Genomic DNA, 26543 nt, shown 5'->3' with positions numbered 1-26543 from the left:
TGCAGTGACATATGGCTTCAGTGTGGCTGGCCTGAAAAATCGAAGTATTTATTTCTCTAAACGAATGCCACAATGAGTTAAAAACAGACACAAAACCTCACATCAAAATGATACTGAGGTGCATTTCTTTTTCTGAAAGCATCAGTGTGTGTTGTAGTTGTTCAGAGTTTTAAAATAAAGATGATATACCTAAGTTTAAAAAAGGTTATATTTATTAAGTGGTTCAATGCCTCCTTTCGAAGAGCAGAAGATGAGCAGTGCACATTTGGTTCAGATAGGAAGCATGTCACTCTTCGTTCTCCTCGTATGTGGTCTCGTCAAAGGGCCGGTCCAATGAGGGGAGAACTTTGTGCCGTGAATACTTCAGCTGCAGCAGATCTCCTACTTCACTGATCACATCCAGCGCCTGAAAACAATCAACATGCCCCATTACTTTCATGGTTACACGTGTAAGTCATAACATGCTAATGCTGAGAAACGGCTGCCACCTACCATGCAGTGCTTTAAAAGTTTGTTATAATATAGTCGTGGAGATGCTAGTTGCATTATTTCTAGTTCAAGTTACTATGAAACATCATAAAAGGCAATTTTTAAGGAAACCTGTTCATTTTCAAAGAAATATAAGACAATAGGGCGGATCAACATTTTCTATATTCACGGTACATTCACAATGATTAACTGTGAAACTACACTGTGAAACTAAAATGATATTAAAGTGCTTTTTAGACTAATTTGTCTTGTTAAACAAATATGAGAGCATTTTACACATTAATAGGGTCTCTAATTTAAACTTCTGTTGCAAAAACCGCATTAGGTGGGTTTGATTCAGGATAAACTTTCAATGAACTGATTCAAAACTTTGATTCAATGATTCGTTTGCATCTTCAAAAATGTTTATAAAAGCCTCTGCTTGACATGTGTCACATATTGCCAATGTTGGGGAAAGTTACTTTTAAAAGTAATGCATTACAATTTTGTGTTACTCCCTAAAAAGTAACTTATTGTGTTAGTTACTTTTTATGGAAAGTAACGCGTTACGTTATTTTTGCGTTACTTTTCTCATCTGGGCCGGGCTTGTTTGTTTTTTAATAGCAAAATAACAATGGCAAATGTAAAGGCCCTTTCACACCAAAAGTGTGAATTCAAAAATGAATAAGCCTCAAGCTGAAGGAAATGTAAATTCACGTCTGTACAGTAGAGGGCGCAGCTCAAACAAACCTTTCAGCTGTCCTGCCATTCTGGATTACAGAAGAATAAGATGCAGGAGAAGAAAGGTCAACACTCTTACTTTAGCAATAAAAACACAAATATGAGGTTTATCTAAAGTCATTTTTGCTTAGTATGGTTGAACTGGATCATCGAAGGTAGGCAGCAAAGACATTAGGTAATAAAGTATATTTGTGTAATTTAACATTTAATTATTACAGGTTTGCGTAATATTCTGAGTTTGCATTTCAGTGTTTTTACATGTTCATGTTAGCCTAGAACATGTTCACATTAGCCTAGAACTACAATAACCATCATGTTCACACAACACCTCTGCACCTTACTCCCGATTTCTCTCAACATCCATCCATCAAGTCATCAACATGTGAGACGAATGACCACGACCGATGGTGAGGTTCCATTCATGTAGAAGGGAGGAAATTGAACCGTCACCAATCTGATGAACCAATGTTCGACGTAGGCGACCGGGTGGACTTCTCCAACCATTAGGAGCGTGTCTTTCAGTACGGCAGGCAACAGCGCAGACTAAGTAATCTGATTATGTACCTCGCGTTACCCCAACACTGTATATTACAGCAAAATTGTTGATACACTTATTTTTGGTGGATATTAATAAAACAAATGAATAACTAATATTTCAATTTTTTAATTGAAATATTCTTCTGTGTTCATTTAATCAAAAACTGTGTACATATTTTTAATCTAGATTACTAATTTTATTTGAGTTTTTACAATACTTTAATACTTAAAATACTTAAGCCAAAAATGTCTGTTTGCTTGAAATATTGGTTCCTCTAATAAAAGAAAAGTAGAAAATATAATATCAAAGAATAAAGGACAAATACATAAATCAAGATATATACTAAATATCACCAAAAAATGTTTTATCACAATTTTTCCATTAAAAATGCCCATCCCTAAAACCTTCAAACTGTTGTTATGCACTTCATACAATCTTAGTTATTCAGCAATGGAAGAAATGCAAGAAAACATGTCAGAAGGACACTTAAAAATGTGTTGACGTGATAACCGGTCACATCAAAGTACACAGTGTTTTCTTAAGCACGGGGAAGGGGGCCGACGGCCTGTGTGCTTTTCACCATAGTTAAATCAAAGTGTCCTTGGGGAGGCAGATTAAGATGCTCTTTGATCTCCTGCCAGTGCAGACCCCTGTGGCAGGCGCTGCTTATGTAAACGGCCTCAGTCGAGACCTGCATTAATTTATAGCACAGGACAGTTTGAGGAGGAGCCTGGAATTCTTTCGACAGTGATTATTTTCAAACATAAAGGGTGTATCAAGTTTGAGATACTACATTTCAGAAGATTGATGGACAGGGGTTTGAACTTGACATACAGAGTCTACAGACTCTTCTGGTCTAATTCCTGTTGAAAGTCATCCTTTCATCCATCTTTTTTGAAATGCAAAGCACATTTCAACCAAACTCACCATAGGGGGCTCTGTACTTCGACTTTAACATCAGTATGTCATCAAAAGCTCATCGTTTTTTTCCATTAAGTCAACATATTCCATTGTAAACACCAAAATTTATGGCATGAGAAACAAAGGCCAGTAAAAAAAAAATGGTACAATGCTGCTTTGAAGTAAACTAAATTATTGGATGTATTCACTGTGGCGAGAAAATGAGTAGTTACCCGGTCCAGCATTTCCTTGGAGTGGGCCGCAGAGATACAGAAGCGGGCTCTGGACTCTATGATCGGCGTGGCTGGGAAGCCCACCACCACTACTCCAATGTTTCTCTTCAACATCTCCCGACCAAACGCCCTGGGAACACACACACACGGCCTCATCAATTTTCAAGAAGTTCTTTCCAAACTAAGCTTTCCCCTGTTTTTGTTCTATTATGAGGAACTATTATGAATCGATTACGAGTGTAATACGTATACATTTGGACAGTTATAGACCTGAAATCTCGAAATTTGTCATCAATAATATTACTTTAAAAGAGATAGTTCACCCACAAATTTCTGTCATTAATTACTCATTCTCACGTCATTTTAAACCAGTAGACTGTTAAAAAAATCTATTTTTGGAAATGCAAATAGAGCTAAAATAAAAGATAAATATCAGATGAAAAATATAAATAAATAAAAAATAAATGAGAAAATTTGCCTCGGAAACCTACTGAAATAAATAAAGTTGAAGTACTAAAATGACTAAAACTGAAATAAAAATTAAAGCTAAATAGAAATACATAATAAAACTGACAAAAGCACATTACAAAATTACTAAAACAAACTAAAATTTAAATGAAAGTATAAAAATAAAAGCCAACTCAAAATATTAATAAATACTATAATAGTATATAAAATAACATTGAAACTCAAAGGATGAATGCCTAAAAGGATGAACACCATACACTAGAGAAGTCTTTGGAAGACTGAGGAACAGACTGAAATTCAAATAATTGACTTTTAATAATACTTCACTTTTGGCTTGTTCATCACTCAAAGCTATCATGAGGCTTTAAAAGACTTGGAATACAGTGCATACGTTTTATAAGTTGTATAGTATATTTTATGACCTTTTTAAAAGCTATGCAATATGTACTGGCAGTTGGAAATTATTAAAAATTTCTCCTTTTGGGTTCCTTTGAAGAAAATACCAACATATGGGTTTGGAACGACATGAGTGTGAAGAATTGTTTTGTGAACTATTATTTTAATAGTATGTTTATACTGAGAGATTGGAGAAAGACTGAGAGGAAAAGACTAACCCGATTTTGGCGGGCATGTAGAGCATCATGGGTACCACAGGTGAGTCATTGTTGCCATAGATGATGAATCCCATCTCCCGCAGTCTCCTACGGAAATAGACTGTGTTTTCAGCCAACCGCTGGATACGAGAACGGCCTGAAATCAAGAAACGCACCCAAAACATAGAGAAAAAAAGCAAGTGAGATTCTGTCATCTGGCACTCCACATCTTTTTCCACAGCCTTTCATGCGATCAGACAATTAAAATTCACCAAGCCACACAACTCATTACTTCAGATACTAGGAAAGTCGACCACCTGAGCTATAAACTTTATACTTAAGCCTCCACGATCTTTAGATCTGAATTAAATATTATACACTCTATATTTAAAACCTGCTGATTTTATACCACTTTTTAACTTTCCCCCGCGATATCAAGGCACATGCTCTTTGCACACAGAAAAAGTATCAGATGTTTACTATCTATGTTTCCAAAGTGATTTTTTATCACAGTTCAGATCCATCAAAACTTGATGTATAATGCCAGAGAGATTTAAATCAGCTAGCTAAACAGGTTACAAGAGTCTGCAATGCGTGATCGGTGCGGAAGAACACAGTAATGAGAATTATCCTGCAAACAATCTTCCGCAATGGTTCCAATAATCCTGACGAAAAGAGGAAAATTAGCGTCTTGATTTTTCAACAGCTCCCACTTCAAGTGGGACGTATGTTCCCTGGGGGAGGATTGCTTAGTGATCCACATCAATGGAGCTCTTAAAACACTTAGTCCATCGCAGTGTTCTGAGAGCCATGCTAAAAAGGTCTTACGTTTCTGAAAGCCTTGGTTCTGCTTCGTCAAACATTCCACGCGTGCTAAAAGCTTGAACAGAGGAATTTCCTGCTCTCTGACAATGTCTCACCCCAGTTTCATCCTGATTCCTGACGCCAAAAATCTAGCAATTGTCATTCTTGCCGTGCCTGTAGAGTGACACAACTACAAGGTTGCTGTTATGACTTAACATTCTGTCTGGCCTTGTAAAATTCTGCTTTTTAGTGGGTTTGCAAAACAAGGGTCATAAAGGAAAACAACGGTTGAACAATTGGGCCCGGTCTATAATATGACAGGGCTATTGAGGTTCTATCTGATGAGCCCTTGTTAAAGGAGACTTGACTGACTGTGAAACTGGACTCCTTCCTCAATCCCCCAATGTAAATTGGCCAGTGACAGATAAAGCAAGGTTCCACGAGTCATGACCGGGTCAGACACTCTGTGGTAAGGAAATTAAGCCTGGCCAATAGTGTTAAACACACTGGAAGCCCAATTGAGAGTAAGAGTTTAAACAGAAAGGATGTGTTAAACCAATCAAAAGTTGCAGTAAATACATTTATAAAGTCAACAGATTTCAAATAATGCTGTTTTTTTATTTTCTGTTCATAAAAATCCAAAAAAGTACCACAGTTTCTACAAAAAATATTAAGCAGCACAACTGTTTTTAACACTGATAATAAGGAATGTTAAGAAATACATATTAGAATGATTTCTGAAGGTTCATGTTGACAGAATTTTCATTTTGAAGTGAACTAATCCTTAAAGATATTTAAAAAATGTAATCAAATATTCAAAACGAAACAAAATAAAACTATTTTAAATGAAATTTATATTTTTTGTGTAAGTAGTAAGAAGTAGCTGAATCAGGAGCCTGATGAGAATAAAATCAACCGAGGTTGGAGACATAACAATCAGGAAGACAAGAGTTAAATCGTGGCTATTATGTTTGACAGCCCTAACAATTGAGGATCCTGTGGATGTTCTAATGAATGGCTAAAGAGAATTGATCGGCTACGCAAACAGCTCAGGTGAACAACTCTATGAAAATGAGCATCTGAAAGCAATAGCCATTAATGGAAGTTCAAGCTGCCCAACATTGGTCCATTGAGATAGCAAGCAAGGACCATAGGGCGTTGGGGGAGGGCGAGTGCACCGAGGTGGAGCACGAGTCTCCAAAGTAAATCTTTCTGGGGTACCTTTTCAACAGCTAGTTTCACAACGCACACCCCCGCTAACTTCTTCCAGACCAAGAGCTGGAGGATCTGAAGCGAAAGAGGCAGCGAAAGGGACCAAAAGAGCTTCCAGATGTGGGGACTGTTTCCCTTTTTTGAAACGCCAGTTCCTTCTCACTTCCTTTTCATCTGAAGGGAGGAGATAAGTAAAAGCACCAGTATGGAGTTGAGAGGCGGCTGACGTGCCGAAAGCCTCCTCGCCCCTTACGAGGACCTCTCAGGAGAAGGGCAACAGGAAACACAGCAGATCCTTCCAGGCTCAAATCTGTGGCCTCAATCATTCATAGGTCTATGATGGTGCTCACTAGCTAGCAGCTGTCCCCGATCCTGATGTTGCCATCCAAGTCAGCGGAAAGTGAATGGGGATTTTACACCCGTTTACAGGTTGATTCTTTTCACAGCCATCCACATTCACTCAAGTTATTATATTTATAAAATACTATTATTTGCTTTAGATGCAGGATTTCAATTACATGTTGTCGATTTAAAAGCTAAATTTAACGTCCAACAACAAATTGTCTACATTCTTGTACCTTTCTTTCTGCTGCACTGCGTTTGATGCGCAATTGCTGCCAAGGATGTGCCTTTTTGCAAAAATGAAATTGAATTTTTAACATCTGCAGGGGAAAACCCCCTCTCAAGTACATTCATCAGCACACGCACCTGACAGAGCAACTGCCTCTATTTTTCAAATGTGTTTTTCCACAGAAATGCATTTTTCGCTACTTTAAAGAGACAATACACTTGGTATACTTAGTACAAAAGAACCATGTTTTTTCTTCGTGTAAAGAACATTTTAATACTCTAAAGAACCCTTTTCCACTAGAAAGAAACGTTCCATGGATGTTAAAGGTTCTTTGTGGACTCATCGATACCAATAAACCTTTATTTGTAAGAGTGTACTGACAGAATTTATGTGTGTGCCGTGCAAAGTCCCTATAATAAATTGATAATGAAGTCAATTATTTGCATTATTCAATTAGATGTTGGAGGTTGGATGCTGGTAGGTCTGTTGGTCTGAAATACTTCCACAACAATGGAAGTGTCAAAGAAACAGAAGCACTTATAACATCTGGAATAACAATCCATTACCCTGCTCTAAGGGGGGTGTGGGTAAACACATTCTTACACCTAAAACATGTGTATCTGCCCTCTCTCGCAGAGCAAGTCAACACCTCAAGACAAAGGTGAATGTCCAGTGTTTGTCGAGTCTGCCTGTGTGGCTTAACAAGTAATCAGGCTTAACAATGAGATCAGGTATGCCAGTCAACACACACCACGGCAAGATAAAAATGCCATCTTAGGTAACTACTGTGATTTACGAGGCAGAATCGTCCGAATTCTCTCTTTGAGCTCATTTTCTCCTGAGAACAAACAAGGAAATGCATATTTCTCAACTGCATATGTTTGTGTGGGGACGCCAGGAGTTTTGGATGGTTTGAAAGCCAGATCTGATCGAAAGAAAATTGGATTTCCCCTCGGGCCAGGGACACGTCGGACTGTGAAACCACTAGACTGTGAAAGCATCTGCATCTGTATTCAGAAACAATAAATTAATTGAAAATTTAGGCCAGCCCAGGACAAACTGCCTCATTAAAAAGCAAAAAAAAAAAGTTTTTAATTACCTTGTTTTCTAGTAAAAATATTTAAAAATCGTTAAAACAAGATCAAATTATTTGAGAAGCAACGATGCATAAGATTTTAAGACTTGTTTTCATTATCTTGAAAATAAGTGGTTTTTTTCACTTACTGCACTGACATTCACTTGTTTTTAAAAATGTTTATACTTAAAAACAAGTGGAAGAAAAATCAATTAGATAAAATACAATTACATTAAGATTTAGACAGCATATCTTTTATTTTCAAAGTCTTGATATTGTACACAGTGTTGCTTCACAGCTAAACTGATCTTCTTTTAAAGATTATTAGATATTTTAACCGGAAAATAAGACAATACTCCTTGAGAATAGGATTTTTGCATTGTGCATGGAGGAAAGGACAAATGCAAATGAATAACTAGAACAAATGAACAGCAACTCTATATAACAGTCATCCTGATGATGAAATCACCACATTGACTAAAATCAGAGTGAACAGAGAACCTCCAAGTATGACATCCAAAACAAACTGGGCACATGAATTAAGTAGGTGTCAAATTGTCTTCAAGAACTATTGAAACTATTTAATATTGCATAAGCTATAAAACTGTGATTGGAATCTTTGTTTTATTAGTAAAAGTGGAATTAAATGGCATGTTATGAAAGAATATAAATTGGCAGCCTGGCAGTAAATGAGTGCTGGAGGCAATTTGTTCACACTGAAGTCACTTGTCAGATCAATACAGCGCTGCAGGCTTCAAATCAAACATGACTGCCACTGACTTATGGGTAAAACAGAACAGAACAAGTGCGGCAGGAGTGGGCCACAGAATGAAAGGGCCATAGAAAGAGGGAACGAAAAGGTTTCAGTTCCCATGAGGATACACAGGATGTCTCCCAGTTGACCTTTGCTTGATTAGTTTTCTTTGTGCATCAACCCCCAACAAACACTCTGATTGTTTGGGTCTCCCTTTGTTCTCACTCTGGCATGCTCCAATATCAGTTAATCTACAATAAATGTCATCGGTTAATCGGTAACCTGTTATTACTGTGTGCACCTAAAAAGCCCCAATTGAATTCAAATAATGTTGCAAAGCAATTCTTTGAACTTCTGGATAAATCCTGAATTTATGAATAGAAGGGTGTATAAAGAATGTAAAAAGAATGATTGGTTTTCTGTTCCAAGTGATAAAAAAGATCTCCAAAAATGAATACCACTAAAATAAATAACACATATAAATAATTATGTAAAGAAAACACCTTACTAATGCCAGAAAGAGCAGGACAATCTCATAAATCAACAGTCTAGAGTTTATCCCATCAATGTGGGATGCTGGTGAAAGTCAGGAGGTCCATCAGGAGGTGAATGAGAAGAGAAAAGACACTGTGGGCCAGCATGATATTCTCAAGAGACATCTTCAAGGATGATGGGAACAATAAGTCTTTGCGGGGAGAAGAAAATAGCCCTCAGCTAAGCAAAGTTACTCATATTAGTCATATTGAGCACTTCACCTGGGCCCGAGCCTGTTTGTTGTCGCTGCCGACGTTGATTGAGTGACAGAGGAAAAGAGGCAGTTTGGTGGGTCTAACCATAGGGCCAGATCACACTAGTTACATGGGTAATTGTTAACACATTTCTGAGGTTTAAACTTTGAGCTAAATATTTTACCTGGACGGAGTTTGTGTACAGCTGTTGAACTAATCAGTCTCATTTTATGAGCGCTGGGAAATTGTATGAAGAAAAATCTCAGATCGACAGATCTCCCTCCCCTCCTCGTCTCACTTCAAAGTGATCCTCGAGAAACACTTATTTCAATTTCTGGGCCAAGTTTATCCAGAGCGCACAGAGCAAACAAACCTAAAGATTGTATTTTCACAGTGAAATAAAACAGTCGATAAAGCAAAGACAAGAACAATGGAGTTGACAACGTAAAGGGATGCTTTTCAGTCAATGATGTGCAGATGTACTATATATGAGAACAGGAAATTACATAAGGAAGAGGACAGGGTATGTGTTTACTAAACGACTGATTGCTAGACCAAAAAAAAAAAAAAAAAAAAGGATATTGGTGATTGAAGGCTGGGCTGATTTTGCTAAGCCTATAACACCTTCATCTTGTGAACAGAACAAATGACTCATGATCTGTAGTAGTGATACAACATTCATGGGATGTCATATCTGGCATTTTGATTTGTATCTGTGCCACATGAATTAACTGTTGTAATATGCAAGTTATAGCAATGCACATAAGTAAAAAAATAAAAAAAATTCTACCAGGTAAATAAATGTACACATGTACACAGATCCATAGTACATCCATGCAAGCTGGTTATCTATTTTTGGGTCAATCCTGCCACCTTGTGGTGCACCCAACAACACGGTTGACAAATATTATATACAGAACTTCAAAAGATGACCCAAAAATGAAAAGTCTGTCATTATATACTTAATCCAATGTCCAAACCTGTGTGACTGTATTTTTTTTTTTTTTAAACTTAAATTTCAGTCTGTTTCTCACATAAAGCTATCTTCATGTGGACCACTTTTATGTAACTTTAATGCTGTTTCTCCTTTTTAAAGCTAGAAAGCTTTAAATCACATTTATTAATATTAATATGGTAAAAAGAGGCCATTATTGTACTAAAAATTTCTACCTTAGTGTTCCATGGAAGAAATAAAATCATATGGGTTTGGAATGGCATCAGGGTGAGTAAATAATGACAGTATTTATTTTTGGATGCCTCAGATTCTTAAAAGAAAGCATGACCAAAGTTAAGAAAAATTTGTAAATCTCACCTATTGTCATTCCATCCTCTCCCATAATGCACTTCATAGAAGTGATGATTTGCTCCAAGACAGGAGGCGACATGGAGGTGGCGTAAATTGCACTGTGAGAGTGAGCTCGTAGGTAGTCTATCAAATCCTAAAGGATGAAAAGACGTTTCTGTCAGGGTGTGGCTGTAATGAGGCGCATGACAAATGAGTAGAAAATGAAAATAGTCTTTAATAATAAATTCAACAAGGAACACACAGGCGAATCACAGGAATAAACTAACAGAACCACAATATACATAGACGACACCGAACAAAGACCTGAGGGAAACTAAGGACTTAAATATGTGCAGGGCTAATCAACGGAATAAAGAACAGGTGTGTAACTAATAAGTAACCAGAGTAACCAATTAGGGACACAAGCGGACAGATCAAAACTAAGGGCCCATTTACCCAACACCATTTTTAATTAAAAATGGAAAACTTTTTATGCGTTTTGGCCGTTAATTTACTTGACAACAGAGTTTTTGGGGCATGAAAATTTAATTTTTGAAAGCGATAACGTAATCGTCTCCATGTAAACTACAAAAACGCAAATTTGTGAAAACGGTGATGTCATGCGCATGTGTATTACATGTTCAGTCTATAGGTGCATAGTGTTTCTTTACAAAGTGACATCGCCAACTACTGCCCTGGCAGTATAATACAGTGTTTTTAGACGTTTTCGTGGATCCGTGTGAACGGGGATCATTTTGACGACGTTGTCGTCTGTACAAGAAACATTTTTAGTACATCATTGACGTGTAAACATACCCAAAAATATAATGAAACCAAACAACCCTTACAAGTTTCAAAATGCCTAAATATTTTGTAGGCTTTGTATATACTGTAAGTTAACTGTAACTGTGAGGTTTACAAAAGAAGCCACAATCTTCTGAACGGTAGTGTATATATGCTAAACCTTTTTAATATATAAAATACAAAGAGAGTATATATACAAGTTGTTGTTTGGGCTTCTGCTATTGGTCAGAAATTGCTTGCAATTATAAATTGCCACTTGAACTTCATACCTTCCTCCCTCCTATGTATCCACCAGATGCACCGAAGCTCTTTGTGAAGGTGCCCATCATGATGTCTACATCTTTGGGGTCCAGTCCAAAATACTCCACCACCCCTCGACCACTCGGTCCTAATGCCCCAATACTATGAGCCTCATCCAGGTAGAGGTACGCCTTGTACTTCTTTTTCAGGGCTATAACTTCTGGCAGTCGTATGATGGAGCCCTCCATACTAAGTAAAGGACCGGTTAGAGTAGATTAAACTTTGAAATGTGTGGCAATTCATTCGATGGTTAAACTGTAAAAAGCGCAGTATATAGTGTACATGTGATAACATGTTCCATACCTGAGAAAACCACAGGAGAACAGAATTGCACATTTTGATGAATGAGATGAATTCCAAGAAAGTGAGAGTGTTTAATCACCTGTAGATGCCCTCAACAAGAATGAGGATTTTCTTCCAGGGCCGATGTGTTCTGGGCTGGCCATGAACGATAGCATCTCTGAGCAACTTCTCAAGGCTCTGCATATCTGGTGCGAAACAAATAAAATAAGCAGTTAATAGTTGCAATTTAATGATTAACACACTACAGTTTGTCTGTAAGATTTTTTTTACTGTTTTTGAAAGTAGTATCTTATGCTCAACCAGGCTGCATTTATTTGATACAGTACAAACAGTAATGTTGCAAAATACTATTACAATTTAAAATAACTTTTCTTTTTTTAATACATTTCAAAATGTAATTAATTATTATGATAAGAAGCTGAATTTTTAGCATCATTACTCCAGTCTTCAGTCACATGATCCTTCAGAAATCATTCTAATATGCTGATTTGATGCTCAAGAAATATTTCTTATTATTATCAATGTTAAACACAGTTGTGCTGCTTAAAGGAGAACTCCGGTCAATTTTAACATTGAGCTCATTTTTTTTGTACATTTGGAGTGCTGTCAATACAGAGAACAACGACAAAAATCGGTGTTGCCTATCATATCATTTTTATTCATATCTTTCACATCTACTGCAGTCAGATTGACCCGCGTTCACTCCGAAGGAATCACTCACATGACCTGTGCACTTGTAATGACACATCAAGGATGTTAAGAGGCTAAAAGCAGGTTTAAATATTGCCCCATTGAAGTCAACAGGGTGCAAATTTTAAAAAGAGGATAACACAGTGTAGGCAACACCGTTTTTTGTCGTTGTTCTCTGTACTGACAGCACTCCAAATGTACAAAAAAATGAGGTCAATGTTAAAATTGACCGGAGTTCTCCTTTAATATTTTTGTAGAAATTGATACCCTTTTCAGGATTCTTTGATGAATTTCTAACAATGTTAGTCTTTATTGCCATTTTTGATCAATTTAACTGTGTGTGTGTGTGTGTGTGTGTGTATACATACATGCCTGATAAAAATGTTAATATTAAAGAAAAATGTTAGACGGACTTATGGCTTATATATATATATATATATATACACACACACACACTCACCTAAAGGATTATTAGGAACACCATACTAATACTGTGTTTGACCCCCTTTCGCCTTCAGAACTGCCTTAATTCTACGTGGCATTGATTCAACAAGGTGCTGAAAGCATTCTTTAGAAATGTTGGCCCATATTGATAGGATAGCATCTTGCAGTTGATGGAGATTTGTGGGATGCACATCCAGGGCACGAAGCTCCCGTTCCACCACATCCCAAAGATGCTCTATTGGGTTGAGATCTGGTGACTGTGGGGGCCATTTTAGTACAGTGAACTCATTGTCATGTTCAAGAAACCAATTTGAAATGATTCGAGCTTTGTGACATGGTGCATTATTCTGCTGGAAGTAGCCATCAGAGGATGGGTACATGGTGGTCATAAAGGGATGGACATGGTCAGAAACAATGCTCAGGTAGGCCGAGGCATTTAAACGATGCCCAATTGGCACTAAGGGGCCTAAAGTGTGCCAAGAAAACATCCCCCACACCATTACACCACCACCACCAGCCTGCACAGTGGTAACAAGGCATGATGGATCCATGTTCTCATTCTGTTTACGCCAAATTCTGACTCTACCATCTGAATGTCTCAACAGAAATCGAGACTCATCAGACCAGGCAACATTTTTCCAGTCTTCAACTGTCCAATTTTGGTGAGCTCGTGCAAATTGTAGCCTCTTTTTCCTATTTGTAGTGGGGATGAGTGGTACCCGGTGGGGTCTTCTGCTGTTGTAGCCCATCCGCCTCAAGGTTGTGCGTGTTGTGGCTTCACAAATGCTTTGCTGCATACCTCGGTTGTAACGAGTGGTTATTTCAGTCCAAGTTGCTCTTCTATCAGCTTGAATCAGTCGGCCCATTCTCCTCTGACCTCTAGCATCAACAAGGCATTTTCGCCCACAGGACTGCCGCATACTGGATGTTTTTCCCTTTTCACACCATTCTTTGTAAACCCTAGAAATGGTTGTGCGTGAAAATCCCAGTAACTGAGCAGATTGTGAAATACTCAGACCGGCCCGTCTGGCACCAACAACCATGCCACGCTCAAAATTGCTTAAATCACCTTTCTTTCCCATTCTGACATCAGTTTGGAGTTCAGGAGATTGTCTTGACCAGGACCACACCCCTAAATGCATTGAAGCAACTGCCATGTGATTGGTTGATTAGATAATTGCATTAATGAGTAATTGAACAGGTGTGCCTAATAATCCTTTAGGTGAGTGTATATACACACACACACACACACACACACACACACACGTGCGTGCGTGCGTGTGTGTGTGTAAATGTACAATAACAAATAAAGATTAAATGGCAGGATATTGGTGACATAAGCAACTGATAGAGTGAGTTTCATTCATTGGTCATTTGAGAACTATGTGGTTTTCTGGGGCCATAGTGTATTAAAATGTTGCCCATGTCCTTGGTCATAATTTAAGAAACTACAGCACATAGATTCATAACAAACTGTCAGTGAGAGAACTGCTCTGAGCACTTTAGTAATAAGTGATCAGAGTGCTGCTGAAGGGTTTCACGGATCATTACATACACACCTCAAGTTACTTTATCAGTTTAGAAGCTCATTTCTTAATCACTGACAGACAGTTATCTGTCCAAATTGCCTATTTAAATGATTTATTTAAAATAACACAGCTAAACTGCGATTGAGAGCTGACCTTTCCAGTGATAACATTTGTATTCATAGTGTTTGACTGGACATTAACCAAATTGGCATTCAGAAAGAATTCCGAAAACCATCCAGACTACAAATAAGGAACGTCATTAAACTTTAAGACCTTCAAGATTTGAACATGGGTCAAGGTCTGTTAATCTTCCACTCAAGCAGATGCAGCGTCGTGGGTCGGGGTTTGTGTGCATTGGAGCTCCACCAAAAGTTAATTCTTTACCTTGTGCTGTTAACAGCTGTGAAAACTGAGTGAGGGTGTGTGTGTGTGTGTATAGATATCGTAAGATAAGAGATGTGCCTGTGAGTGTAAACTCACTATTGTGCTTAAAGACCCGGATGGTGGAGCCGGACAGCCGGGCTCCCAGTACCAGAGAGGCATGGTTCAACTCGTCACTTAGAATCAGACATCCCTAAAAACAAGATAAACTGTGTTAGGTCACTGTAAGAAAATGGTCATTGAGTAGATACTTACTTTGTAGTAATATTATATAAATACTGTATAATATATATATATATATATATATATATATATATATATATATTTATTCCTGTGATGTAAAGCTGAATTTTCAGCATCTATACTTCAGTCTTCACATGATCACATGATCCTTCAGAAATCATTCTAATATGCTGATTTGATACTCAAGAAACATTTCTTATTATTGTTGAAAACAGTTGTGCTGCTTGATTTGTTGAAACCTTGACACATCATTTTCATGATTCTTTGATGAATAGAAAGTTCAAAAGATCAACAGTTGTACCATTGTTTTTACTGTCACTTTTGGTCAATTTAATGCATCCTTGCTGAATGAAAGTATTAATTTCATTCCAAAAATATATATATTTTGAACTATGGTGTATATATCAAATTTTTCCACCTAGCACACATGACGATGTTTACCTTCTGCTCCTCCCTTTCTCTGGCTATGTGGTATTTTTCTATTTTCCCCTCCCTCATGAAATCATGAAATCTGCTGCTCATGAAACATTTCTTATTTTTATCAATGTTAAACAGTTAATTTTTTTGTGGAAACCGTGATAATTTTTTTTTCAAATTCAGAATTATTTGATGAATGGTAAATTCAAAAGAACAGCATTTATTTGAAATAGAAATCTTTTGTAACAATGCGAGTCTTTACAAATCACTTTTGCTCAATAAAAGCTAATTTCTTTCAAAATTACTGACCACAAATTTTTGAACAGTAGTGTATATAAAAATATCTTTTTTGATTAAATTATTTTTTAAATTAGCTTTAGAAATGTCTTTAGACACTTTTTAAGATGTGACAAAGTCTTTAAAAACTATTTCTGTTGCTTCTTCTGTCTTGTTGTTTCAGTGACATGTTGAAATTGTTGAATGGCGTTTCAGTGCTAAATCACTAGACCTCTCCTGGCCTGTAACAGGAAGTGAGGTTGGGAAATCTCTCTGGTTCACTTGCAGCGAAGCACGTTTCCTGTGGTCATTTTGTGCCTTATCAAGTGCATTCCATTGTGTGAGCTACACAAACTTGTTTGAGTTGGAACCGTTGGTCTATCTGTACTATTTCAGTGATCTCCTCCCACTGCACTAGTGATAAAACGTTACATACACAATTAAACCAACAAAGGAAAACATTCACACTAGAAGTGCATGTATCATCTAAACAAGCACTGACAGGTCAAGATGGGATCCGCCTGTGCTGACACTCCTACAATTTTTAGGAGTTGCCTTGATAGATGATCACAGCAAGAGATACTGTAGGAAGAGAGGAGTTGGCAAACCGGAAAATAGAGAGTGAGGAAACTAAACAGTCTAGAGCTTCAAACCTTGCCGGCTATCGCAGGAATGTTCATAGAATTGGTTGCAAAGCCCATGGCGAAAGCCATAGCCGACTCCACTCCCAGGAATGACGCCACTAGTTTCTCCAACTCTTCATGCCTGTCGAGGTTGCCTATGAAAATCACACAAATAAATCAGCTAATGCAAGCAAACACTCATTTATTATAAACAGTAGCTAGAGAACAAACACCTGTGTATATTTTGAAAGCAAAGTCATCCTAGTAAGCTCCTACATAACACTATATAATAACGAACTAGATTCAAAATTCAACCTATTTTCTAAATATGTGATAATGATCTCTCTGGGAACAATTCTTCCATGTATGTTTCATTTTTTTTTTTTTTTTTTATTGACCTTGTAATTTCTTTATCAAAATGTCAAAACTGGATCTTACAGTGAAAACTACAGACTTTCTCTCTGTTGATGTATGCAGAACTTTAATCATTTGGCGACTGCAAGCTCGCATTTAGTCATCCTGCCTCAATCCGGTGAACAGAACCTTTTTTCGATAACCCGTTATTATTAGACGTACGCCACAATACAGAAGAAAAGATTGGTCGCTACTTCAGTTTCATTGCGACTTTAACTTTATTAAGAACATTTTAAAGGGGACCTATTATGCCCTTTTTTACAAGATTTAATATTAGTCTCAGGTATCCCCATAAAGTGTCTGTGAAGTTTCAGCTCAAAATACCCTACAGATCATTTATTATACCATGTTGAAAAGGCCAATTTTTGGATGGGGAAAAAAAGTGCCGTTTTTGTGTCTTTTTTAAATGCAAATGAGCTGCTGCTCCCCACCCCATTTCCAGAATATGGCTGAGCCTTTACAGCTCTGATTCAGATAACTACATTAAATATTTTTCACATATTTTACATTATTACAGCACCTCTCTCCCCAGTCTGGCTCGAACATGCAGATTTCGATGAAGCCACTTCTTCTAAAATACAAAATGTGCTGTGATTGGTTAGCTGGCCCATTGTTTTGCGATTGGCACTGCTTCGCGAATGTTTGGGAAATGTCACGCCCCTCCATAACTGCGAGTTCTTCTCTAGTGTAAATATTAAAGATGGCGTCAATTTCAAACCAATTCAAGCCCGATTCAGACCCTGACAATGTTAACAAAAGGGAGGACTGTGCTGAACAGATTTCACAGGACGTTTCAGAGTGGTATGTTTTTTGTCATTTTTTTTCATACATTATAGATACGATATTATCCACCATTTAATCATATTTGTTAGAAAATATGGTATTACAAACAGTAATCGATCACAAAACCATGCCTAATTTTCCTATGGAGCGGTGAACAATCTTACAAAAGCAAAAGCTTACAAAAGCAACAGAAAACAATCTGTTCTCCATAAAATGTGCAGCGCACAGATAAACACAGTTGGGGTTATGTTCAGGAACAGTGTTTAAAATAAATTAACCACTCTAAGTTCGTAAGCCTTAGAAAAGTTCAAACAAATGAGTTCTGTCTCTTTGACATAGCGACAACACCGTCTTCTCTAATGAAGCTCAACCAGACCTCGTCCCCTATTTTTGTGTATTCTGTGGGTGGAGATTATTTAAATGAGTAACATTACGACTTCATAAGATCTGGAAAAATCGTGTTGTAGTCAAAATGAGTTGTTTCGTTGTAGTTCTGTTAAATAAAATATCTCCCTTTGGAGTGGACTTTTGAGCGTTGTAACCTTGCAGATCTTTTTTATGCTCAAACAGCAACATTACACACTAACTCAAGTTGAAAAAGTGGAGATGCATAATAGGACCCCTTTAAGAAATCAGGAGAATCAATATGACTGTCGACGAAAATACTGGTGTTCAGCCGTATATGTATGAACCGGAGTAGGACACTGATGAAGGAGAGACTCCAGAAGCAACAACTTTGAGAATGAACCAGGAAGTTTCCGAATGGTTATTTGAGCAATATATATGGTTATTAGAGTTTTTTCAGCCATTTTGTAGCGATGGATGAGCAACACACACACACACACACAAACACACAAACATGTTGAACATGTTGCAACATGTTCACTTATTAATAGTTGTACAGGTGCTCATGTGGGAAATGTGACAGGATGCCTACCGAACAAGAAAATACATGCTGCATGGAGATAGAAGAGGTATTATTTTAATTATAGTTGTAATTTCTGTAAACAAATTTAATTTATGAAATAATATTGTCTAACACAGTTTAATATAATGAAGGTTAGAAGATGGATAAAAACACCTTGAAGTGAAGTGATAAGCACGGCACTGAACTTAAAATACTTTTTTTACATTTACATTTAATCATTTAGCAGACGCTTTTATCCAAAGTGACTTACAAATGAGGAGAGCAATAGAAGCAGTTAAACTAACAATAGGACAACAATATGTAAGTGCTATGACTTTTTCTTTTTTAAAATAGAAATAGAAGAGAATAGAAGAGAAAAGAAATTGTTAGTATTAATTGATCAAGTGTTGCCGAAAAAGATGCGTCTTCAGCCGTTTCTTGAAAATGGAATGAAAATGTATGTTTTTTTAAACATAAAGATATTCTGTTTTAAACATTTTTTAAACAAATTTATATTCTGTATAAATGGCCCCTTAGTCCTCCAGTGTGTTTTGGGTGGATTTTAGGTGGTTGCTTACTGGCCAAAGTCAAACAAATTATAAGCACATTTTTTTCTGTGTAATCTACGCAATTTGAGCTTTCATTAATGTCAGTAAAGCAATGGTATGTCATGATGTGTCTGTTTAATGCTTAAGGGTTGTGTGCAAGCACCAATAAAAAATGCCCAGTAAGGGCATTTATGTCCCTATATTTCCTAAAAAGTAACCAACGAGCACTCACCCATTTCCTGTCTGGTGCTGGCCACGCCCACCCCAAATTTCACCGTCACATCTCCAGCAGCTGTGGCACAGGAGCCTGTGTTCTCTGCAAAGCCCAGATAATTATACGAGCCCAGGTTTATCACATTCTTCACCACTCGCCCAGTGTATCTGAAAGAGCAAATACAATTGCGTTAAGATTTCTTTTGAGCAAACGCTAGTCCTTGACAACCCTAGACTGGATTGTAAGTTTCATTTAACCTCAGTCACCTCATATTTCAGGTTATACTTTAAAAGTAGCCTTACTTTCGAAAGTTTATTGTACTTGGGCTTGTAAGTGACCTTGATATCAGCATCATTAGATTAATACAGCTCTCATCTTGGGAGGTAAAACAGTCAAGATGTGTTTTTTGTGTGTGTGTGTGTGTGTGTGTGTGTGTTCAGGTTCAAGACAGCCTCCTTACTCAAAGGTCCAGTTGTAATCATTGGAACTCCGCTCAACAAGGTCAAACTTGGCCCCAGGAACACCGCAAATGGGCCTGTTCCAGCTGTCCCGAATCCTCATGTATAAATTCCTTGTGTAGAAATTCTCAAAGTCTTGATAAAGTGGAACAAAGTCCTTGGGGAGGGAGGTAACAGGAACAGTTATTTACTTGACATTTTTGTTTCACCAACAGAAAACAACCTTCCATACATTTTAGTGACTAAGTTGTCATGTATTCAATATTTTAGGAAGAACAACATCCATTAAAAGCACGTTAGCAAAACAAAGCGCAACCTTTCAGTGCCCTAAAGTACTTTACAGTAACGGTAAACTGCACAATATCCTTCCTCTGACAAAATGACCTCTTCCTCTCAAACTTACACCAATAAATGACCAATAAATTAAGTAAAAAAAAAAAAAATTTGTCACAGTAAATCACTCTCAAAATATTTTCTGGCATATATTTATTCAATTGAAAATTAATATTTTAAAATGCAAAAATCCAGTGATGGCAAAGCTGAATTTTGACTCCAGTCTTCAGTGTCACATGATCCTTCAGAAATCATTCTGATATGATTTAGGCTACTGCTCAATAAACATTTATTATGTTTTTACTGTCACTTGTGACTTTTGATCAATTTAATGCATCTATGCTTAATGAAAGTATTAATTTCTTTAAAAAAATATAAATATCTTATAAATTTCTTTATATAAATATATTCTAGTGCATATATTTACTTTTTCCCACCAAGCACACATGACAATGTTTACCTTCTGCTCCTCCCTTTCTCTGGCTATGTGGCATTTTTCTATTTTCCACTCCCTCATGAAATCCCGCAGATATCCAAAGATCGTGAGGATGCCGTAGCCCATGTACGTGAGCACAGCAACCAGCATGGGAGTTTCCTCGAAGGACTCGATGAACGGCCTGCTGTAAAGTTCTCCATTGCACGCAGCATGGTAAACCTGTAAAGCAAAACCCATCAAAACACTGTAGTCATGGTACCATCACATTATAGTTACTGATTACAAGTTGTGTAAATTGCCTGTGCAATGCAAACGTTTGCAGAACAACGGATCCCTTTTGATTCATTTAACAGTTTAGTACAGAAACAGCGGCATGCATTTGTAAGATTGCAAGCTTTATTAATGGAAAATTTGCAAAAGTCAGATTAACTTAAGTTTCAAAATTTGGTCTCCCATTGTCAAGAACTCTGTTACTCATGGTGACCAAATGATCACATACAAGTTTTGGACCAAACAGTTCCTTCAAAACCCTGTGATTTGCAGGCACATGTGACTAGTCATGCCCCACTAACAAATACCACGGAGTCTAGCAACAGTGACATCCACGTGAGCCGCCGCCTGCTCCAAGACAGCAGCACAACTTTGTATTCAACCGCAAGGCTGAAAGTGGCGTCCAGGAAAAAGTGAGCGATAACAGACTTACAAAAGTTAGATCTGTGTGATATACCTTTACAAAGGCTGTTGCTGAAACATTACAGTCAAAAGACTTTATAAGACAGTTTTAGTTGGCTAAACAAGGGAGATGTGACAATAACAAAGTAGGGAATATCTTGGAATAGATTAAGCTGACCGATCTCCCACTCAAAACACTTATAGGAGGCACATGACGGAAATTCCTAGAGCTTTAACTTGAATCATGAGATGCTTCCAAACACTGGTATGACACCAAGATCCTGACTTGCCTTCCTCAGTGCATTTGGCTATTTAGCTATTAGATCCATTGATTGATTTATTATCAATAAACTTAAATGAAACACAAAATATAGATGTAAATAATTATAAAAAATAAGATTTGCATATTAATATTTAAATGTATATGTGTAATATATGCATGTTACTAAAACCCACAATATATTTAATGCAAGGACTAGCCTAATCAAATATAGAAGCAGGATTTTATTACCTATATAGGTCTTTTTGATAAATCTATTTTCTATAAACCTTTATGAAACATAAAACTACATACACATTATAATTCTAAAGTATATAACTAAAACCTACAGACACATTTTTATCCAGGGAATAATTCTCTGGTTTATATTTAAAAGTCCCTGAAGTTTTAGGTACAAAAAAGACATCCATATCTTGGCTTGTCTCTCTCAGTGCATTTGACTTACAAATGCAAAGACAGCATGAGGTTGCATTTTAACTTTCTGGTTCAACAGTTTTCACTTCTGGCAGTAATATGACATAGATCATCATGTTTCAGATGTTAAGATGCCCAGGGCTCGTAAAAAAGCTATTATGAGGAGAAAGTCTACATCTCATCTGGCTGTCAAACTTTACTTTTCCACATGTGATCATGTCATAAACAGTGAAACTGCACGCCATGCACTAACTGAACACTACCAAGGAAGCCACGGTATTGAGAAGAGCTGTTGTGTTGCCATGCATCATCATTATCAGCAACAAAATGCACTTGTAGACATGAAATATTAGACATGCATGATTCGAAGCTCTCGATGCATGATGTGGCCTCACCTTCTCCTGCTTTTGATACTGATGATGGTGATGATGGTTCTTCACCATGCCATTTCTTCCTGGTTTCACACCATTCGCTGCATGACAATCCTCTTTTTTATTCCCCGCGCTCTCAGTCATACTTATCCAAGACTAAACACATACGATCAAATGCATGAAAACGGGAGATGGAAATGTGTCGGTGATCAGGGAGACGCGCGTCCCCGCTACGCTACCCCGAGACCCACAAGAGGGAAACCTGAAATTCCAGCCTCCGCATACCGGAAATCAACACCCCGTTAGTCGCGCCAGCCAATCAGAACGCGGAGTTGAGATATTGGGCGTGGTTTGTATTGCAAAGGGCGTGTCCCTTCAGGAATGAACTCGAGTAACCTCTGTGTGTTTCACCTGTGTGTCCCTGCATAACTCAAATACTTGTATGATGCTTGCGGTTGCTGATGAAATCAGATCAACTATAAAAATGTGAACAATCTTATATATTATGTTTGGGCTCGGCAAACACGCGCAGGAGGAAGCAAAATGACAAGATTAAGACGTACAGTTAGTTCCAACGAATCGTATCCATTTCCCTAGTGAAATGCATTTCCTCTTTTCAGATTTACAAATATTCCACAATATGAGTTCCATTAAAGTGAATAGATGAACACCAGGTATGCTTTTTTTATATTTTATACTGTGTATTTTATCAACAATATTAGCTATTAGATCCATTTAAGACTTTAAGACTATAAAATATAGATTTATATACATGTGGCCTGCAATAATTTGAATACAAATTATGATAATAAATTATAATGTACATGACTAAAACCATAAGATGAATCCAATAGAAGTTAGCCTATGTGTATAGGGGAGACTGTTGCTAGCTGTCACACTTTTTACTCCAGTGAAGGTTTATTTTCTTATTACGTTATTTTCTCTGTATATGTTCAAATCTGGGAAACATTTAAATTGTTATTTACCAAGGAGAAAAAGTACAGTTAACTGAGCACATTTGATGAGACATTATGAGACGATTTAATTGTCATGGTGCAATCTGCCATTATTATAGGCTTTTTAGCTAAATGTCAAATGTCAACAACAAAAAAATATGAACAATACAATTAATGAAACAGCAACCATGTTACAGATAAGATGCACACATTTATTTTATTGTGTTTTCTTGTTTAACCATAGATAGATAGATAGATAGATAGATAGATAGATAGATAGATAGATAGATAGATCAACAATATAGTGCAACATAAAAACAAAATAGAGACATTTTACATTGTATTTATTTATTTATCTAGCAGACAGTTTAAACCAAGGCAAAAATCCAGACTGGAGTAAACGCTGTGGGCCTGTTGGTGTCTCTCTTACATCACCGGTCACACAGTTTATCAAGGAATTATGGGATTTTGCCCGAATAAGCGCATTGCACATCAGACTACACCTTGTGTCTTCTGCTGCGAGAAAAGCTTTTGAACGCCCTTTCTCAACCACAGTTAAGACATAAACAATTCTTTACATTTATAAGCCCAAGAAGGACCTTCCCTCGGTTTTCCACACAATTACATCATTGTCGCCTTGAAAATGCTTGAGTCTTGAAAGGCCTGGAAATAAATAAACATATAAATGAATGAATAAAAACACAAAACCTCATGCTGCCCAAGCAAGATAAGACTGTACTGTTCATTTAGCACACATTAAACAATAGCTGCCACTTTCTGTTTCTGTTCAAAAACAAGATTGTAAAAGACATTAACCCCCTGCATGAGAGTGATACATATGCTATGATATGAAGAGTGAAATATCAGATGAAAAATGTGTGCGCATGTTCAGTAAAGCCTCAGGGGTAGTCTAACTGGATCATGGACTGGAGTCATTACTCTGCGATAAAACATCTGTGAGATTCAATGAACAGCAGGCAGGGCTGTTATCACCATTGACATTGAGCGGGACATTGCCTCAAATATTCACATTAGTGTTAACAGATGTACATATATGTTATATTACATTGGTGCCCCTAATCCTGAATGTAAAGTTACATCCTTTACAACCATTTGCATAAACAAAGTTATAGGGCCTATTTTATCTGTTTTAAACCATAATAAATGTGTGTGTGTGTATATATATATATATATATATATATATATATATATATATATATATATATATATATATATATATATATATACATATGCGTTTATTTTATCAAAAATACAGAAAAAAAACAGTAATATTGTGAAATATTATTACAACTTAAAATAATAGTTTTCTATTTGAATATACTTTAAAAAATAATTTATTCCTGTGATGCAAAGCTGAATTTTCAGCATCATTACTCCAGTCTTCAGTGTCACATGTGACATCCAGTCTATCACATGATCCTTTAGAAATCATTCTAATATTCTGATTTATTATGAGTGTTGGAAACAGTTCTGCTGCCTAATATATTTGATGAATAAAAGGTTAAAAAGAACTGCATTTATTCAAAATAATAAAATATTTTCTAATAATATAAATCTTCTTTACTATCACTTTTTATCAATTTAACACATCCTTGCTTAATAAAAGTATTGATTTATTAAAAAAAAAGAAAGAAAAAAATTACTGACCAGTAGTGTATATTGTTGTTACAAAAGATTTCTATTTTTAAAAAATTTGCTTCTTTTTTTTTATTTTTTTTTTTACTTTTTATTCATCAAAGTATCCTAAAAAAAGTATCACAGGTAATGAAAAAATATTAAGCAGCAGAACTGTTTCCAACTTTAATAATGAATCATCATATTAGAATGATTTCTAAAGGATCATGTGATAGACTGGAGTAATGATCCTGAAAATTCAGCTTTGCATCACAGAAATAAATGATAATTTAAAGTATAATAAATTGAAAACCAATTATTTTAAATTGTAATAATATATCACAATATTAAAAAAATGTCTGCATTTTTGATCAAATAAATGCAGGCTGAGCAGAAGAAACTTCTTTCAAAAACATTAAAAATAGTAATGTTTCCAAACTTTTGACCTGTACTATATATATATATATATATATATATATATATATATATATATATATATATATATATATATATATATATATATATTAAATCATACACTTAAAAAAATTTCTAACCCTCCCAAATCAAAAATTTCAAGTGACCGATAACATCTAAATTTTTCAATTGGCCCAAATGAAATTCTGTAAATTCTAAAATTCAATTTACAGATTTTCACTTGGGCCAATTGAAATTTACAGAATTTCACTTGGGCCAATTGAAAAATTTAGATGTTATCGGTCACTTGAAATTTTTGATTTGGGAGGGTTAGAAATTTTTTACAGTGTAGATAACAGATGAAACAGCAATGACATGGAAATCAGGAGAAACATTGTGTCATGAACATGCAAGTTAGAAGGCTTTTCAGTCCACAAATCACCAGCATTCACCATGGATTTCATGTAGTAACTCTAACTGTAACCATGATCTAATGGCATAAATAGTCGTATGTTTTTACATTATTCATTTCAGAGTTCGTACAACCTTTTGAGAGTGAAATTCAAGCACTTTAAGCACTTTCAAGTGCTTCACACTTTTTCCAGCACTTAATATTATCCAATTTAAATGTTATTTTTAATGTGATGTAGCCTGGGTTTCCCCATGCTGCCTTGAGCGCAGCGCGATTTTATTCACGCTGCTAGGCAGCCTGGACACCATGGACCAGATTTTCCCCTCAAAAAGGGGACCAATCACAGAACGGGGAGGGAGCAGCAAGACGATGACGATGTCTATGCCACACACCGAAGCAGTTTGTTTATATCTATGGATCCAACATGGCATCAGACGCGAAGTTACCTTTCGATGCAGCCTTAGTAGTTTAGAACGCAAGTTTATTTCGTCTTCTTCCTCGTCGAATTTCTGTCGCTCTACATACGTCATCTGGTATAATTGAAACGATTGGCTATGAGCTACGTACAGGCGCATTTGATAGACATTCGTAGCGCCCAATAAACGGCTCTGGGCATTCGTAAACCACGCCTCAAATACGAGAAAATGAACATGTGGTTCCCAGACCACGTCTCAATGAGAAGAGGTCTGATGTTAGCCAGGCTAAATGTGATGACCAAAAACATTATTTGTTCATCCTTCAAAGATTGTCCCCGTTTGTAAAATTAAAAGTTTCAAGATGTAGGAAAACAAATGTTTTACCAATATAACCAGTAGATGGCAGCAGAGGAGCACATATTGGCTTATTAGCCTTTCCACTCCCTGATACGTTTTAATTTACAGACAATTTGAGACATTATAAAATCACTATTATAAAA

General features: G+C 36.5%; 1 protein-coding gene across 1 annotated transcript; it reads right to left on the bottom strand.

Moving 5' to 3' along the window:
• Nucleotides 1-104: 104 nt before the first annotated feature.
• On the bottom strand, nucleotides 105-22518 carry sptlc2a (serine palmitoyltransferase, long chain base subunit 2a). Its single transcript, XM_079854382.1, has 12 exons — nucleotides 22235-22518; nucleotides 20498-20692; nucleotides 19707-19861; nucleotides 19265-19413; nucleotides 16411-16535; nucleotides 14921-15014; nucleotides 11857-11962; nucleotides 11444-11663; nucleotides 10398-10524; nucleotides 3963-4098; nucleotides 2881-3010; nucleotides 105-406 (listed from the first exon to the last, which is right to left on the bottom strand). The coding sequence occupies exons 1-12, from the start codon at nucleotides 22352-22354 to the stop codon at nucleotides 287-289; spliced, it is 1677 nt and encodes a 558-aa protein (XP_079710508.1). The 5' UTR covers nucleotides 22355-22518; the 3' UTR covers nucleotides 105-286.
• Nucleotides 22519-26543: the final 4025 nt, after the last annotated feature.

Source organism: Squalius cephalus, assembly GCF_949319135.1.
Source record: "Squalius cephalus genome assembly, chromosome: 20".
In the NCBI taxonomy this organism is placed as follows: Eukaryota; Metazoa; Chordata; class Actinopteri; order Cypriniformes; family Leuciscidae; genus Squalius; species Squalius cephalus.
The sequence above is the reverse complement of the archived record's forward strand: the minus strand, read 5'-3'. Positions and strand labels throughout refer to the sequence as shown.